The sequence below is a fragment of the Sinocyclocheilus rhinocerous genome, unplaced genomic scaffold, assembly GCF_001515625.1.
Source record: "Sinocyclocheilus rhinocerous isolate Xijiao unplaced genomic scaffold, SAMN03320098_v1.1 scaffold3939, whole genome shotgun sequence".
In the NCBI taxonomy this organism is placed as follows: domain Eukaryota; kingdom Metazoa; phylum Chordata; class Actinopteri; order Cypriniformes; family Cyprinidae; genus Sinocyclocheilus; species Sinocyclocheilus rhinocerous.
In genome coordinates, this window is record NW_015631054.1 from 81720 (window position 1) to 100549 (window position 18830).

Here is an 18830-nt window from a genome sequence, read left to right on the forward strand (position 1 = left end):
GAGTAAAACACAGCCTAATTTTTATTTTTGGCTGAACTAACCTTTTAAGTACATAAAAAAAAAATCAAGTACTTTTGTACTTTTACTCGAGTAAGATTGAAAAGGAGTACTTCATTATTTTTACTGGAGTAATATTTTATTATACATGTCTGTACTTAAGTACTTGACTTGTGTACTTCGTCGACCACTGGGGAAAAGGTCCCATAATATCCACACCCAGCATACACCCAGGCTCCACCACTGGTGTTGACTGTAACTGACCAGACAATTTAGTGATAGAAGGTTTGTACTGCTGGCATGCTTTGCAATGTCTGCAATATATCCAGACATCTTTCCTTGTACTTGGCCAGTACGCAACATCTAGCAGCCGCAAGAGGGTTTTCAATTGTCTGAAATGTCCGCTCAAAGGACTGTTGTGAGCAAACTTTAAAAGTTACTTCCGATAACATATAATGTCAGTATAACTAATTGAAACTTTTGTCCTTGTTGCTGACTCAGCACACTGCGGAAAATATATCCATTTTCAATGATGTAATGTATTCTTGAGGGATCACAGTCAATTTGAAGTGTAACTGTCTTTGGACATCAATTATTTAACTTCATGGCCTTTCTGTTGCACTTCCCAATTGATCTGAAGCCATCCCAGTTGATTTGAAGGCCCGCGTGACTATCAAGCAGCCTTTCCACTGCACACGACATTCGGACACGACTGTCGGAATTCACCCCCGAGTGGCAGTTGCACAGAATTTTCATTGTGGTCGTACGCGTCAACATGGGAGAAGCTCATTCTTGTGGTCTCGGAAAATACAATTCTTTATGATATATCTCTAGAATCATACAGAGATGTTAACAGAAAAAATGAAGCATGGAAGCGAGTGGCTGAGATTGTCGGTCTGTCAGGTGTGTTTTGTTTGCAAAATGTGCTGTATGTATGCAAACCCATAATTAGCATCTAGCCTATATTTCCATGTAGTTGTATCATTCCGCATTTTACAGTATTTGAGTTACAGTATTAAGACAGTGGTTAAAATAAAATAACAATGCTGTAACATTTTTTAATTGCTGGTACACCTTAATTTTTAAAAGATTATGATCACATGCTAATGCAATATGTTAACACGCAGTATGAAATACTAAATTACCCTTATACAAATTAATCATGATTTTACTACACATAAAAAATGGGAAAAAAACAAAAAAAAAACACGTTACTATGGTTAAACCATGTCAACCACAAATTAACCATGGTTTAGCTACACTAACCATAGTTTAACCATTGTATTTGTAGTAAAACTGTGGTTATACAAAAAAAAAACAACAACAAAAAAAACCTAAGGCCTAATACACTTGTACTATAATAAAACCATGGTTACTTTTTGTAGAGGTAGTAGTATCTCCAAGTTAACATGAACATGATTTTCATAGTTATGAAATATATATATTTTTTTACTTAACAGTGGATGAGTGCAGGAAAAGGTGGAGAGATGTTAGGGAAAGGAGAGAGGAGAAGAAGAAAAAAAGTGGAGCAGCTGTGTAAGAATCTATAGTCTGCCCCGACCCAGATTCCACTCCACAATATATGTTTGATCATGCTCATTTCCCAAAATGGCTTAATTATTATAGAGAAGAAGAAGGTCAACAGTTATGTTGTTTCTAGACCATATGGGATGATCACATCCTGAGCAAACAGTGACCAATTGACCTATCGGTAAGCCCCTCCCCTCGAACGCAGATGAGCCAATGGCAGTCGAGTATCAGTTGCACGGGGAGCGGAACTCGGACCCTACAATCTTACATAGTTTGCTTTCTTTTGATATTTTGTACTTATTGTGTATTTACATTTTGGGCTACATTTGGGCTACATGTAGCTGTATTAACGTGAATTTCATGTTTTCTATTTTGTATTTAATAAATCCATTGATTTGAAATCTTTGACTATTGTACATTTTTGACAATATAGACATTAGTTATGTGGTGACTGCATCCATTTCAGGTATGCTTTGATGGTGTTTATGCTACAAAAATGGAAAAATGGTGTGCCTGGGGTACTTGTAACACTTATTCCAGGTATCCTGAGATGATATGCAATATAATTTATTGTATTACATTTCCTAAACCCAAACAAAACTGAGCAAAATGTCCCTAAGCATTCAACCCCAATCCCAATGAAGATTAAAATGTTCATTTTCTTGTTGTCATACTCTCATTAAGTTACAATTTTCATCTGCTCAAGCAGAATGTTAATGTCATCTTGCGTTTCAGTAAGGTATCTCTGGCTAAAACTAACGTTAAAGTTAGTGAGTCCATGCTAATGTACAAACCTAAATAGCGGACTGTTCTCACGTCATGTACAGTGTAGGTCAAAAACACATAAACGAAGGTTTACATTTCAGTGCCTCTCCATATTAAACTGGTTAAATGTACATTAATTTAATCGTACCCTGTGATACATGTTGTTCCGGGATGTTGTCATCCGTGATCGTGACGACCGTAATATTTCTCCTGCTTGCATTGCGATCTGTAAACCCTGGCTTCGAGTTATCCATCATATTTATTTTAAAATATTTTATATATCCCTCCATGGCATATTTAAACACCTGAACCAACTAATTAGGATCTAAAGGAGCACTTGATAATTACAGACAGGTGTGTTTGATCAGCATTGGAACTGAACTCTGCAGGAAGGTAGATCTCCAGGGCCAGGGTTGGGCACCCCTGTTGTAGATTAATAGTGTCGGCCTAGTGAGGGCCAGCACTAAGGGGCCAATGTTTTGCCAATGAGCAAATTCTCAGGGGCCCTTAGGCTAGCCCTACGTGGTTGCGTAAAGGGCCAGTGCAGGCTTGTTTGCAGGGAATTGAAAGCTCCAACCATCCAACCCCTTCTGGATCAGAAGATCCTGATATGCAGTTTCTGCAGAGTTTGCTTCCAGCTCTGAATAGACTTGATCCAAGATCCAGAGAACTCACCAAGCTGAAAATCCAACAGCTCATTTTCAAAGCCGAGTTTAACTGTGAGTTTTGGATATCTCAGACTCGGTTAAACTCTGCTTCGAAAATTAGATGGTGGATTTTCAGCTTGGTGAGTTTCCTGGATCTTGGATAAAAAAAAATTTTTTTTCCAGAAATTTTCATCAGGATGATTGGACCTCTTTTCTCTCCCTCACACACACACACATTCCATGTACACCACTCAAAACCCATACTTGTTACTCCACTCAGGTTCACTGAAGTTAAATGTTGCTCATGTTCTGGAAACTTGAATGGTGGCCCTTCTGTGTCCAAAATTGTTCAAAAACACTGTGGGACAAGGTTTTCACACTGACAACTGTCATTGTAAGAGAGTGAGCAGCTCCGTTTGTTCGTCCGAGGAAGCAACAATAACTAAGGGGGGCGGGGCTTACCGATAGGTCTATTGTAGAATGGGAGCAGGTGTGGGACACCGAGAACAAATGTTGCTCATGTTCTGGAATGTTCAGCAACACACTGACATACCTGCACGCACTATCCACACATGAAAAATATACATGACATACATTTAATATCTCTAATAAAAAAAAATGTATTACTCATTTACTTAAGTTGTGTTAATTGCTACCATGCTTTTTTGTTTAGACAGTCAGTACTCAGATACATCTGCTTTAGATCTGATTGTAATGTTGTATAAAATATAATTTTCAGAAGTACTATTGAATTCTAAAGCTAGAGTAAAGAATATAATAATAATAAATATTATAAAATGTTTGAGCTTAGGATGTTCTGGGTTCATTCCGACTCTGTTGAACCCAAGGTGCAACATGTACTTTGTCACTGCTATGCTGCAATAAACAACTTCATCGAGATCTTCAATGTCCTCATCACTTTTTCTTACAAGCTGCCACCCAGAAACGTCCTGGGTGGTACTATCACATTATGACTTTCCTCCTTCCAGTTATCTCTTCTCAGCCCACATCTGAGAACATGGAATAGGAGAGGGGAGAAGGGAGAAAAGATGAGGAAGACATAGCAGATGTAAGCACGGAGGAAAGACATGGTCAAGAAATGCAGGGAGGGAAGGACATGACAGAAATGCACAGGGTAGAAATCAGTGCAGAAGAGAGCAGGATGGATAGTCTGGTAGAGGACATGACTGGAGAGGAGGGCAAAAAGAGGCAGAGCACAGACTTTACCCAGTCTCGACCATGCCGCAGACGAGTAGAGTAGTATCGTTATCTTGTTTTGAAAGGAAAATTGTTGAAGCAACCCTGCGAACATGTCCTTGCGGGGCCCATGCTGGGTTTTTGCGGGCACAGTGGGCTAGGGCCAGCCCACACCAAAGACCCAGTCTCGACCACGCCGCAGACGAGTAGAGGTAGTATTGTTATCTTGTTTCGAAAGGAAAATTGTTGAAGCAACCCTGCGAACATGTCCTTGCGGGGCCCATGCTGGCTTTTTGCGGGCACAGTGGGCTAGGGCCAGCCCACACCAAACCTAAACAGGCCCAGTGAGAGCTTGCCCAGGCGAGGCCCACAGCTTTGGGCTCACTCGCAGGCTCTCTGTGAGCAGCCCACACTAGCGGACTGCCCACATTAATCCCATGATGGCCCAATGTGGGCCAGCCCGTTCGGGCCCAGAGCAACTTTTGTATCCTTTGGGCCCATGCAGGTTTTGTGTAGCATTTACTTAAGTTGTGTTAATTGCTACCATGCTTTTTTGTTTAGACAGTCAGTACTCAGATACATCTGCTTTAGATCTGATTGTAATGTTGTATAAAATATAATTTTCAGAAGTACTATTGAATTCTAAAGCTAGAGTAAAGAATATAATAATAATAATAATAATAATAAATATTACAGAGTCAACATTTAATATCAACCATAATAATAAAAAAGCTAACAGGTTTTATTATTTGATATGATTTAACTGGGAAAATTTGGCATGCAGAATAAATAAGAGACACACACACACTAAACTCGAAAAAGGCTTTTGTGAAACTGTGGTGGCCCTAAAAGGGCCTTTGGTCTGTAGAAAGGGCTGTAACACCAGATACTGCCATGGAACCTCACTATGTACAGAGAAAAAGGAGGATGTGTAGATTCTCCCTCACATGGACAGCCTCCCTTGAGGAATTACTAGTGCCTTGATGGGTGATGCCTTGCATGCTGCTGTTTGGTCCATCCATCACTGGTGCAGAGGGGTGAGTTGTTTTGTTTCTCCGCAGGAGATTGTGGAGGGCACATGTTGCTTTCACACAGGCTTCTACATTGTGTGCGGGCTGAACCATGAACCTAGATTCTAGAACCTACATTCTGAACCTAGATGCCAAATGCATTTTCCACAACCAGCCTGGCCCGGGATAGACGGTAATTGAAAATGCGCTGGCATCTTTGCAGGTTCTTCACTGGATAAGGCCGTAGTAGATGGCGACGAAGTGGGAAGGCTTCATCTGCTACAAAAAGCATAAGGAAGTGGGCCTAGATGTTCAGCTCCTGGCAGACAGGCATCTGGTGGAATTTTAAGAGTGCCAGCTTCAAGGGCCCTGCCGAAAGCAGAGTCCCTCAGGGTTCCACCATCACATCCACGGCCATAAGTACCCACATTGATTACTCTGAAGCAGTAGTTGGCATCAACTACTCCAAGTAATTCAATGGAATAGGTTCCTTTATAATTGTAGAAAAAGGAGCCTGAGTTGGGTGGAGCTTGGATGACCACATGCTTACCATCAATAGCCCCTAAACAATTGGGGAAACGTTCGGGCCCAGAGCAACTTCTGTATCCTTTGGGCCCATGCAGGTTTTGTGTAGGCAGCCCTGCAATGCAACTAGGAGAATACAAACAACATTGACCGGCCATTCTTTAGCCACTCAATTGAACTGGAATGGCTCAAACCAAAAGAGACCTTTTCAGAACCTGTTGTTTCATATAGGCCAGGGATCCTCAAATCTGGCTCACGAGATCCACTTTCCTGCAGATATTAGTTCTAACCTTAATCAAACACACCTGAGCAAGCATGTCTTCAGGATCATTAGAAAATCACAGGTGGGTGAATTTGATCAAAGTGCAAGCTAAACTCTGCAGGAAAGTGGATCTCATGAGCCATATTTGAGGTGTAACAGACATGAGCCTGTTAATAAGAATTTTGTGGGCAGTTTTCTTCCGTACCACTTGGGGTGCTAGGGTGTTTTATGTTTCCTTAAGTAAAGTCATGTGGGTAGAGGGAGTTAACAAATATTTGTGTATATACGTGTGTAAGAACAGGGGCCCGTTCTTCGTACGTCACTAACTCAGTTAGCTGGATTTGATTGTTGACGATTTGGCATGATCTTGGATTGTTTGGTTCTTCGACATAGCCAGCATGGTTACAACACATTGTGCTGTGTCCTGGTTGGGAAATGTGTCATTTCAAGTCCAGTCTAAAGGAGTTGTTGTTTTTTTCTGTTTAAAAGTGTACATTGCTGATGTTTTTTGCAGATATGGTACATGTAGCCCCTAAACAATTGGGGAAATTCCAGCGCACACTAAAGTCCTGGGCGATCATCTGCCAATCTTCTTCTTGTGGCACTGGCATGTACTGATCGACCAGACCCTCCCAGATAGCCTTTGCCACCTCAGGGACAATGTTGGACACTGTAGACCAGCCTACTCTGAAGCGATAGGAGAGAGTCACCAGTGGCTAGGTATCTGAAAATATAAGACTCACGATAAGACTACAAAACACCACAAGTTGGAAGTAAAATGATATTTCATAAATTTCAGGTAATACTATAAATTCACAAATTACAACAAACACTCTATACCCAACCCAACCCAAATCAGTATGTGGCAGTGTGGGATGGGCTTCCCTTCTTCAGGTGGGTGTCCTTTTTGAGAGTGAGTAATAAGGATAATTAATGTCAGAGTATTTAAATGTCTTGGCAGGAAGCATTAGAATGTAGCCTCTGTCATACCCGCCCCTCTTCCGGTCTTCAGTGTCACAGTAGTTGAGGTAGGTGATGGTTGATTACGCATGTATTGTGTGTTTTAGCCTTTATAGTAATGCTTGTTCTTGTTTTTATATTGGCAAGATGTTGCTGTAGCCATGCCTGTTAAGTCCTCGGTGAGTCACGTTGAGCGCTCATTGGAAGTTTTAGGTATGCAGGCTATTGTATTGTTATGTGTTGATTTTCGTTTTGAATTGTTAGTCTGAGGTGTTTCTTTTGTTTCGTTTTTAGTGAAACAATATTTACGAAGACATCCTAACATCCTATGCTTGTGTAGCTGCGGCTTTGAGTACGTATGATGCGATTATTGTTTGGCAATATGTTGTTTGGGGTGTTTCTGATTATTGTTTAATTTTGCAGTCTTCCGCAGCTCATTTGAGGACCAACTGCGGGTCGTGCTGCTGTTTTTTCATAGTTTGGTTTACTTTGGTGTGAAAATATAATGTTTCTGCTTTCACTTTGTTGTTTTTGCGTTTGTTTTGAGTGTGATGCTCCGAGTCGAGCTGTTCAGGCCGAATTGGTAGCGTGTCCTCCATTTAAAACCTAATTCTAAGTGGTTCTGGTTTATTGCCAGTGAGGTAGGATGCTACGTTACTCCATTAATTGGCCTTTTGGGTTATCAATTGTAATTTGTTTTTTGTTTTCTTGAGTGAATATTTGTATTTATTTATTTTTATTTATTTTTTTGTACCAGACCCACTAATTTCTCTTTTTTATTTTTTATTTTTTTCCCAGTTTGGTCCCAGGCTGAGTGTGCCGAGGGGAAGGCTAGTCACCTGGGTGAAGCACACAGGAGCACCAGGGTTTGAGCACCTCTTCCTATTGTTTGCTGTGCACACATGTTTGGTTGAGAGCACAATTTATTCAGCTAGTTTGCCACCCCTAAGGTAAGCTTTAGCCTTGTTGCTTCCCCTTTTTTGTAAGAATATTTGTGGTTATATTGGTTGGTGGGGAAGGTACAAAGTTTCTTTATAATTGGGGGATTTTTTTTTTCTTGTCTTGTGTTAGCTTTTTGTATCATGAATGTGTAGTAAAATATTTCCTTTTTTAATCTTGTGAACTTCTATTACCATTTTCTGTAATAAAACTTGTCTATTTATGAATTTATATCATGCTGGTTTAACCTTCCTTTAATATATATATATATATATATATATACACACACACACAGTTCTGGCATGAAACTCTAGATGGCGCAGTCCGATAGGTCTAGCTTAATCTGACCTGGCGACATTGTCACATGGCTGCTGATTGGGTTTTCTCCTGTATCGGTAGCCAATGAGTTTACTGCTCAATATTCCAATACCTGCCTTTTGTTTGCTGTAGCAGTTTGCAGCGCACTTCAGAGCAGCCTAAATCAACATCTAAGATAAGTGAATGCTCTTTTAATCCATATCGCTGTGTATATTTGCGTGGTCCTCCTAATTGAATACAAAATGAGCAACCGTAAACAAGTTTAAACTAAATGTCATGTTTGCATCGTATGCAGCAGCAAAATATTAAGCATATTAGCAGCAGCATTTAGCATATGTGTTTATACAGCTGGAGCAAAATGCAGCTTGTAATCGCTCTGAGGACACGTTAAGCATTCTTGTGTATGCATTTCAACTGCGGTTCTCCATATACATCGGCGTAATCTCATTGTTCACGTTCGTTATTTCTAAGGTCAATGTTTTCATCGTGATGAGCGTGTGGTTTATTTCAGTTGTACGCAGCATCAGAAGCATGCGCTTCTCACAGTCTTATCAACGATAGTGTTGCGGGAGAAGGGAATTAAGAGGTATCGCTATGGTTGTTGCAGTTCAGAGTAAAATGCATTACGGGTAGTGTAGTTCGGAGAAATGTGCTCGTGGGACGTGTGCTATTGCTGTGCGGTGTAGTTCAGAAAACTGAAAAAATAACGTTTATATTCTGCTTTATTTGTTCATTCAAGTCAGTCCACCCAGGAGTTTGTGCACCGTAACCACAAACTTATCTACACGAGAGAGTAAAATGACATGCATCAGCTAACTTTGTCCGTCTCATCATTGCACGAACACGAATTAACGAGCTGTTATGCTGCCACTAGAACTAATGAAGTGTAGAAAGTATCAGCAGATATTAAATGACTAAATTATGATATTTGCTCAGGTGGATGCTGTGGTCTTATCTATCGGATTGCAATGTAAATCCATTTTGTTAATTAACATTACACATAATGCGCGTCTAATTAGAGTTAAGCCAGTCGGCGTGGTAGCCCAGGCACACATAGTCGTAGGCCACTATTGTTAAGCCGGTCGGCGTGGTAGCCAAGGCTCACATAGTCATAGGCCACTATTGTTAAGCCGGTCGGCGTGGTAGCCCAGGCACACATAGATAGTAATACATGCGGTTCACATGACTCTTCGGAGCAGCAGCAGTACAAATGGCTGTACTGTAAATGTGATCAAAGTCCTCCTGCACTTTTTATTATGGATGCATGCGCTTTATTTCAATTCCTTTGGACTGATGAACTGCAACACCCGCTGACTGCCATTAAACAGCTGGGAAGTTCAAAGTCAATTTTTAATATAACTCCGATTGGATTCATCAGAAAGAAGGAAGTCATATACGCCTAGTATGGCTTGAGGGTGAGTAGATAATGGGATAATTTTCACTTTTTGGTGAACTATCCCTTTAACATGGTCATGTTCATTACCATGCCAATCCATCCGAGAGTTGTCATGACAGAAATACAGAGGTCTGGCATGAAACTCTAGATGGTGCAGTCCTATAGGTCTAGCTCAATCTTAGGTTTCAAATAAACTTGAATTGAATTGAATCTGACCTGGCGACATCATTGTCACATGGCAGCTGATTGGTCCTTCTGCTGTATCTGTAGCCAATGAGATTACTGCTCAATATTCAAATAGCTGGCTTTTGTTTGCTGTAGCAGTTTGCAGCGCACTTCAGAAACCCTCCAGCTTCCCCAGCTCCACCTGTATAGATCTGCTATGGGGTGATTCATGTATGCTATATGGGGGTTATTCATATGTGTTATATGTGCAGCAGCAGTATTTCTTCTCTGCAGTCTCTGTCTTCTCATTACATCATTGAACCTATGGTCCTTGAGTATTTTCTTGGGTGCAATTCCCAGGGTGGCGTAGTCATTATAAAAGCTTGAGGTTACCAAAAGTACTGCTCGGGTCACAAGTAGATTTAAATTCAATTATTTATCTAATTTAAAATGTCATCTCATAATAAGTTGATTGTCATGACATGTGACTTATATCTGTTTTCTTAGCTTCTAATAGGCATAGCTAGCATGTGTCAAAGATATTGTGTCAAGCTAATGTACCAAGTTCCCCTTCAGGAACTCGAGCTGCGTCGAGAATCTCTTTGGGAACGCCCCTGCGTGACCGCGTTCTGAAGCACGCGTAAAATCAAAAAGCTTGTGAGCTATCTCTCCCCATCTTCAGCATCGTCCCTGAAGGCCCCGAAGCTTCCCAACAGACCTGTTAGGCTGACATCTAGTCTGGTTGGGAAAGCTTATACGGCGGCAGGTCAGGGACCTGGATGACGGAGGAGGAGGAATCCGACGTGGTAGCCGAACTGCGTCGGGCCACAGATTTGACCCTCCGAGCCACCAAAGAAACGGCCAGAGCCATCGGCCGTTCAATGGCAGCAATGGTGGCCACGGAGTGGCATCTGTGGTTGAATCTGTCCGATATTCAATATAAGGATAGATTCTTCCTCCTAGACGACTCGCTCTCGCCCTCTGGCCATTTCGGCGACACAGTCAACACTGTCGTCGAGAGGTTTCAGGAGGCGAGGAAGCAAGCGGCGGCGTTTCAAAGTTTCCTCCCTCGTCGCTCCCAGGCCCATGGGGCTGCTGAGTGGGAGCAGCCCCGGCCGTCAAGCTCCTCATACCGCCAGTCTCAAAAACAGAGCGTTGCAACCCGCACTCCTCCGCAGAAAGAACGGGGGTCGGGGCGACGCTCTCAGTCAGGGTCTTCTAGACCGAAGACGGATCTGCGGACCGTTATTTTGTCAAAGAGGACCTCGACTAAGCGGTCCTGACGCCAACATCGTCAGGCCCCTGAGGGCAGCCCCACCTGGGGAGGAAAGGATAACACCTCAGTATACGGTGCCCGATCCTCCTCAGTGCCCTCACGGAGAGTCACTGATAACCCTGCCACCCTCGGTGCTTCAGGGCTCAGTGAGCTCCAACGAGCAAAATTCCCAGCTGCCGCCCGGCGACGGTACGGCACGGGAGAGCTCGCCCCCTCAAGTGAAGAGGCTACAGCAGTAAGGTCGGTTGTTCCCTCAGTGCCCTCACAGAGGTTCATTGATACCCCTGCCACCCTAGTATGTATACATTGCATCTCTTGCACTAAATGGTGATACTCCCCGATACTTTTCCTATGAGTCAGGTAGTATTTTACCCACACTGATTTGCAGTATTTATTTTTTTTTGCGTCTCCAGTAAAGGAGTGCAAAAGAGCCATGCAGAAATGCATGGACCGCCAATAATTTTGGAGGGAACAGCATTAAAAAATACAATATAAGTATTAAAATAATAATTTATTACTTGTTTATGAATAATAATAATGGGTTTTTAAAAGTAGTAAGTTTTTCTGATAAAGACTAACAAAAAGCTATTAATTCTACAACTCAATGGCCAATCAGGGGTGTTTAGGTTGGAATCCACGCACTCACCGCTTTTTGTCCAGTGCGGAGTTCTATCATGCTCGTAACTTCATTTAAAATAATAGTTTAATTGTGTTCACATTCATTGGTTAAAACGGAACTTTGTGAGATTGCGAAATGAGTGACAGCTTTTAATAAATTTAAAGGGAGCGCTCTTTGCATGCTGTAGGCTATACGATAATATATTCAGAATTCAAATAAAACTTTTGTTTTTCATGCTTGACAAGTGGCCACGTATGACACCGAGATAGCTAACTACTACACTATATAGAAAAAGGTAATAATTTCAAAACCACAGCCACAGAGTGATTTAATTCTGCAACAGAGCCTGGCCCACACGCAGAATTTAGGTAAGGAAACGATTATTAATTATTTGTTTTGGCTGCCATGCCAAAATCATGCACACCTGATTGCTTTTCTGTTTAATTTAACAGTGTTTTGTTAAGGCCCTCCAGGGCAAGATTTGAGGAACCCTGTAAAGTGTTACCCAAATTATGGGTCGAGTGGGCCCCCCAAGTCATGTCCTGGCACCTGGCCTGAGAATACATCCCATCCAGTCGGGCGGTCGTTTACGGTCTAGCCACAGACGTTCAAATATTGAGCATCCGAAGCTCAAATCGGATCCGAAATTTCCACATATGCATATGATCGGAACTCCACGCAGCTCCCGCACTACTCTCCATTGGAAATGAATGACTTCCGGTCTGTCGCTTGTCGTTTGTCGGAGACAGTGGAAAGGCGGCTTTCCACTATCTCCGACAAATGACGAGCGAAAGATCGTAAGTGTTACCTGTAGACTTTATGATTACTAATTTATTATTATTACTCATAATTGATGATCTTTACACAGGCATCTAACTGAACTGGATCAATGACTTCAGCTGAACAAAGACAATATTGTTTGTTTGTTTGTTTTAATTCTACAGTAGAATTACTGTTAAATTACCCCAGAACATTGCATAGATGCAATATTATTTTCATCTGTCCCTCATTTGTTTACATTTAAACTGTACTATTGCACTACTCGTTTACATTTTAACTGCATTCTTGCACTACTCGTTTACATTTCCACTGCACTACTTGTACATAGGGTCACCGCAATCCAGAGATGTGCAACATTCGGGTGTGTAGTCTAATACCTCACCTCAGCTGCTATGCCATTGTATCATATTGTATCATTTTATCACATTGTTCTATTGTTGTATATATTTATTTTTATTGGATCCCGCACTTTAAATTAATACTGTTCCAATTCCTTTTGATGTTATGTGTGAATAACACCAAGGATTGATACCTAATTCCATTGTACTCTGTGCAATGACAATAAAGCAATCTTGAATCTTGAATCTAGTGAAAGCAGTAGTCAAAAGTTAAATGCATGACTGACATCTAGAGGACATTCTGAGAAATAACATTGTTAAGAAGAAGACATGGACAAGTATAGCTGATCCTTATACTTTAGTTTATAAAACCAAAGCTCAGCATGTTTAAAAAGCGACCCCTGAGCAACAATTCACGGTGCATGTGTCCATTATTCCATCAGTACTGTTTCCTTGTCTTTGTCAGGAGGGACAGGAGAGTGACGTCCTGGTTTCCAGGAATACCCACTTGACACCTGCTAATTTAAAGCAACACCACACACAATGTTCATCATAATTTAGTGAGCTGAGTGGGTGAGTGGCTCAGAAATAGAAAGAGATGTGGCTCACTCTGTGTTTTTCTCTATACATGTCATTTAACTGTATATCAGCAGATTCGGTCCTCAGATCAGGTACCTGTTTGCTACAGGGACGCTTCAAGTTGAATGGAATGTGCAAAGATGGAGATTTTATACTTGGAGGCCTGTTTCATGTTCACTTTTTTACAGTGTTCCCAGATCTAAGCTTCAGAATGGAACCAGAACAACCATACTGTGAAAAGTGAGTTAGACTGACTGCATGAAAATAAAAGTAGAGAGATAATAATAAAATAAGAATAAAAATGTCGTTATTTTTCCCCTCTTAATTTGCTGTTTATTCTTTGACAGCAGTAATGTTTCTTTTACCAAAAATCTGTATTGAAAGCATTGTTTATTTATGCAAGTGTGCAGAATAGGAAGAGTCATCAAATGTTGTGTGAACTCTGATGTATTATTGCTTGTTTTATTTTTCTTTTTGTTATTAATATCTTTAATATCACAACATTTTTTTTTTGTTTTGTTTTTTAGATTTAATATGGAAGGCTTCCAGCATGCACAGACAATGGCTTTTGCAATAGATGAAATCAATAAGAATCCCAACCTACTGCCTAACATCACTCTTGGATACCATCTTTATGACAACTGTGTGATGCTAGGAATGGCATTCCGGGCTGCCATGTCCCTAAGTAGTGGAACAGAGGAGTCCTTCTCCAACCTCAACTGCACTGGCCCTCCTCCGGTGATTGGTATTGTGGGGGATGCAAGTTCAACTCCTTCCATTGCAATTTCCAGTGTTCTGGGGCTGTTCCAAGTACCTATAGTAAGATGGGATGAAAAAAGTAAAAATACACTTCATGCTAATTTAATTTAATTTAATTTAATTTAATTTAACATGTTTTCTTTCTTTCTTTCTTTCTTTTTTGTCCTTTTCAATCCTTTGTAGCCATATTTATTTCCTCACTAAGTTTCTTGCACAATTCACTCACTTGTGAAAAGAAAAGAAAAAAAAAAAAATATATATATATATATATATTATATAATGTATGTAAGTATATCCGGAATACTGATTCCCTGACATTTTTCAAGCGACAGCTGAAAACTTTCGTCACTATCCGACTTTATCCTAAAAAAAAAAAAATCGTTTTCTTTTTTCTTTCATCTTTCTCTGTCTAGCTTGTACGTATTTGAACAATGCTTGAAACTTGGTATGATAAGCACTTCCTGTGTCTATTTGCCTCTTTAAGATGAATTGCTTGATGTATTCCCCAATTGTAAGTCACTTTGGATAAAAGCGTCTGCTAAATGAATAAATATAAATATAATTTGATTTTTATCTTCACCTCTCCCTCTTTCTCCCCCTAATTAGGTTAGTCACTATGCCACCTGCTCCTGTTTGAGTGACAGGAAAAAGTACCCCTCTTTCTTCAGAACAATCCCCAGTGATGCCTTCCAGGTACGGGCTATGGTTCAGATCTTAAGGCATTTTGAATGGACCTGGGTTGGTCTCCTCTACAGTGATGATGACTACGGCATCTATGCTGCTCAGTTGTTCCTGCAGGAAATGCAGCTGTTTGGACATTGTGTTGCCTTTTCTGAAATCCTGCCCAATGATCACAACCCTAGAGATATTCAGCGTATAACAGGATTGATTCAGGCCTCTACAGCTAGAGTGGTGGTTGTTTTTGCCCTTTCATCCTATCTGCTGCCTTTGATGGATGAGGTGGTGTTGCAGAACATGACAGGGAGGCAGTGGATTGCAAGTGAAGCTTGGGCCACTTCTCTTGAATACCACACTCCACGTTTTCTGCCCTTCCTGGGGGGCACACTGGGCATTGCTATTAGGCGTGGAGAAATTCAGGGGCTTTATGACTTCTTGCTACATCTTCATCCCAGCAATGATCCAAGAAATAATATGTTGAGAATCTTCTGGGAGAACATGTTTGGGTGCAGTTTTGAAACTGGGGATAGAAAGTCAGATGGAGAGCATTTGAAAAAGGTGTGTACAGGACATGAGGATCTGAGCAATACAAACACAACATACACTGATGTTTCTGGGTTGAGGGCATCTTATAATGTCTATAAGGCAGTTTATGCCCTGGCACATGCACTTCATGACCTGATGCAGTGTGAGGAGGGAAGAGGACCATTTAGTGGAAACAAATGTGCTGACATAATCAACCTGAAACCTTGGCAGGTGAGACCCACAGGTATAGTGCAGATGCTCTCCAAGCATATAGAAGAGCTAAATGTGGAAAAGCAAAATATGTGCTCTACTTTAATTCAAATTTCAGATAAACATATAACACCTGTCCTGTCTACAAACTGTACAGTTGGTTCACTACCTACAGAAAGTCAACTTCACCACAGGCTTTGGGGATAATGTGTCATTTGATAAGAATGGAGATGCTCTGGCCATCTATGATGTACTGAACTGGCAGCCAAGCTCTGATGGGTCAATAACAGTCCACAAGGTCGGTGTAGTAAATGAAGGGGTGGCAACAGGGATGGTGCTCACACTGGATGAGGATGCAATATACTGGAACTTTGAGACAAAAAAAGTAACTATTATTGCATGATAAATGTCATCCTTTTTGCAGATTGTCTATACTAGTCAATGCTATAAAACAAGACAATTAGACAATAAAATAAAGGCCAATCTTGTCATTATGTAAAAGAGGTAACAAACACATGACTAAATAACAGATGGTTTCTCTTTAAGCCCCCAAGGTCTGTGTGCAGTGAGAGCTGCCCCCGAGGCACCAGACGAGCCACAAGGAAGGGCCTTCCTGTCTGCTGTTTTGACTGCCTGCCATGTGGAGATGGAGAAATTTCTAATACTACAGGTAGAAGTCATATTCCAACATTTTAATATAATTTGAAAGGGAATTTTCTTTTAAACTTTTTCTTCTTCTTTTTTTATTGTGTCATTATGACAGATGCTATTGAGTGCACAGTGTGTCCAGAAGACTTCTGGTCAAATCCAGATAAGGATCAGTGTGTCCCCAAAGAAGTAGAGTTTTTATCCTATGAGGAACCTCTAGGAATCTCTCTGACAAGTGCCTCCCTGCTTGGCGCCTGCTTCTGTGCTCTTGTGATGGTCATTTTCGCTTTTCATCATAACACTCCCATAGTACGTGCCAACAATTCAGAGCTCAGCTTCCTACTGCTGTTGTCACTCAAACTGTGTTTCCTTTGTGTGCTGCTGTTCATTGGACGGCCAGAGTTGTGGACGTGTCAGTTAAGACATGCTGTATTTGGCATAAGCTTTGTCCTGTGTGTCTCCAGCATCCTGGTCAAGACTATGGTGGTTATAGCTGTGTTCAAGTCATCTCGGCCAGAGGGCAAAGGCGCTATGAAATGGTTTGGAGCAATTCAACAAAGATGCACAGTTCTGGTCCTAACAGCTCTTCAGGTTGTGATATGTGCAGTATGGCTATCAACTGCCTCTCCAACACCCCATAAAAACAACCAGTATACTCGCTCTAAAATAGTATATGAATGTGCTATAGGCTCAGTGGCTGGTTTTTCTATGCTGCTGGGATACATTGGACTATTGGCTGCAATAAGCTTTCTGTTAGCCTTCCTGGCAAGAAATCTACCAGATAATTTTAATGAAGCAAAGTTTATCACTTTTAGCATGTTGATCTTCTGTGCTGTGTGGATTGCATTTGTTCCAGCATATGTGAGCTCACCAGGGAAATATGCAGTGGCTGTGGATATATTTGCCATTTTAGCTTCTAGTTTTGGATTACTGGTGGCCATATTTGCCCCAAAGTGCTACATCATCCTTTTACATCCAGAGAGAAACACAAAAAATGCCATAATGGGAAGAGAGACACAAAAGAAATAGTCTTATATTGCAGTAACGCAAAAATGTAACATGTAAATCTTATAATCTTGGTTAGGTTTTTACCTACATGAACAAACTTCTTTTTTTTTGGTCATACAGACTTTTATACATTTGTCTGCTTCACAGGTTTACCCCCTTAAGATGTTCGTCCTTATAAAATTGTTAAACTTAAAAAAAAAAACATTTGGACAAATAAATATAATCACAAATAAAATATTCATTATAATATTTTGTTGAGAATCCTTTGAGGCAATGACTGCCTTAAGTCTGGAACTCATGGACATCACCAGATACTGGGTTTCCTCTTTTGTGATGCTTTGACAGGCCTTTACTGCAGCCTTCAGTTGGTGTTTATTTGTGTGGTGTGTCTGCCTTTAGTTTTTTCTTCAGCAAGTTAAATACATGCTCAATCGGGTTGAGATCAGGAGATTGACTTGGCCATTGCAGAATATTCCACTTCTTTTTTTTTTACCTTCAAAAACTCCTGGGTTGCTTTTGCTGCGTTTTGGGTCATTGTCCATTTGCACTATGAATCCATCTCTCTGATGGATTTGTTTTGTTTTTTAAGCCTAACAATTGTCTGTTTCACCTGCATGGAGCGCTCCTTTGACTGCATGATGTGGGGTCACAGCAACAGCTTCCAAATGCAAATGGCACACTTTTAGAATCAACTCCAGAACTTTTACCTGCTTAATTGATGTAGAAATAATGAAGGGATAGCCTACATATATCCATGAAACAGCTTTTGAGTCATTTGTCCAATTACTTATGGTCCCTTGAAAAAAGGGGATGTACATATTAAAGAGCTGTAATTCCTTAACCTTTCCTCCAATTGTGATGAGAATACCCTCAAATTAAAGATCAGAGTGTGCACTTTAAGCCCATATATGTTATATAACTGTAAATTGAATATGTTTTGATCAACAGCTAAAGTAATACAAATTGTGCCTGTGTCCAAATATATATGGACCTAACTGTAAATATAGCATATATACCACAAAGGACATATACAATGGAAATTATGCTTTGGCAAAATTAATGACAAATTGATTGACTGTTTCAGTCAGACTAAAGGTGTCCATCAAGGATGCAGCCTCATCCTGACTCTGTTAACCCATTTGTGCCCACATTTTTCTGAATGGTTTCATGCATATAGTCATGTTAATAGTGTCCTTTGTGAACATGTTCTGCATTTATTTTCCCCAGGTTTCTTTTCTTTTCTTGAAAATCGTATTTGAATGTGAATTTCCATTTTTGGGTGAACTTTCCCTTACGTAAGCAGTTTCCATATAAGTAGCCTACAAGGAGTACTGCAGTGAAGGTACACATAGTTTCATAAATTTACATAAACATATTTGCATACTATACTTTATGTAAATATGTAAAATATCTCATATTTTATTATTAGGCACATATTGATTAGGTCAAATGGATTAACCCTGACAAAAGTCTTTGATATTCATGAAATTAATGATATTCTTTTTAAATATATGATTATTTAAATAATTATCATGTGTAGGCTACACCCATGATTGTTTGTTTATTTACTTCTTATTGAACATGCAGGTATTTTCATTCTTAGAGGTGTGTTAGTTAAATGAAAATAAATAAATAAAAATAAACAGAATTAAGAAAATATTACATCTATATAATAAAAAAGGTATACCTGAAAGAAAAT

The 18830-nt window shown here is 40.3% G+C and overlaps 1 protein-coding gene across 1 annotated transcript; it reads left to right on the top strand.

The window, feature by feature from the left end:
* The first annotated feature begins 13322 nt into the window (after positions 1-13322).
* On the top strand, positions 13323-17152 carry LOC107741383 (extracellular calcium-sensing receptor-like). The gene is made up of 6 exons (XM_016554089.1): positions 13323-13543; positions 13831-14122; positions 14669-15496; positions 15633-15860; positions 16022-16145; positions 16239-17152. The coding sequence occupies exons 1-6, from the start codon at positions 13323-13325 to the stop codon at positions 17150-17152; spliced, it is 2607 nt and encodes an 868-aa protein (XP_016409575.1).
* The last annotated feature ends 1678 nt before the right edge of the window (positions 17153-18830 follow it).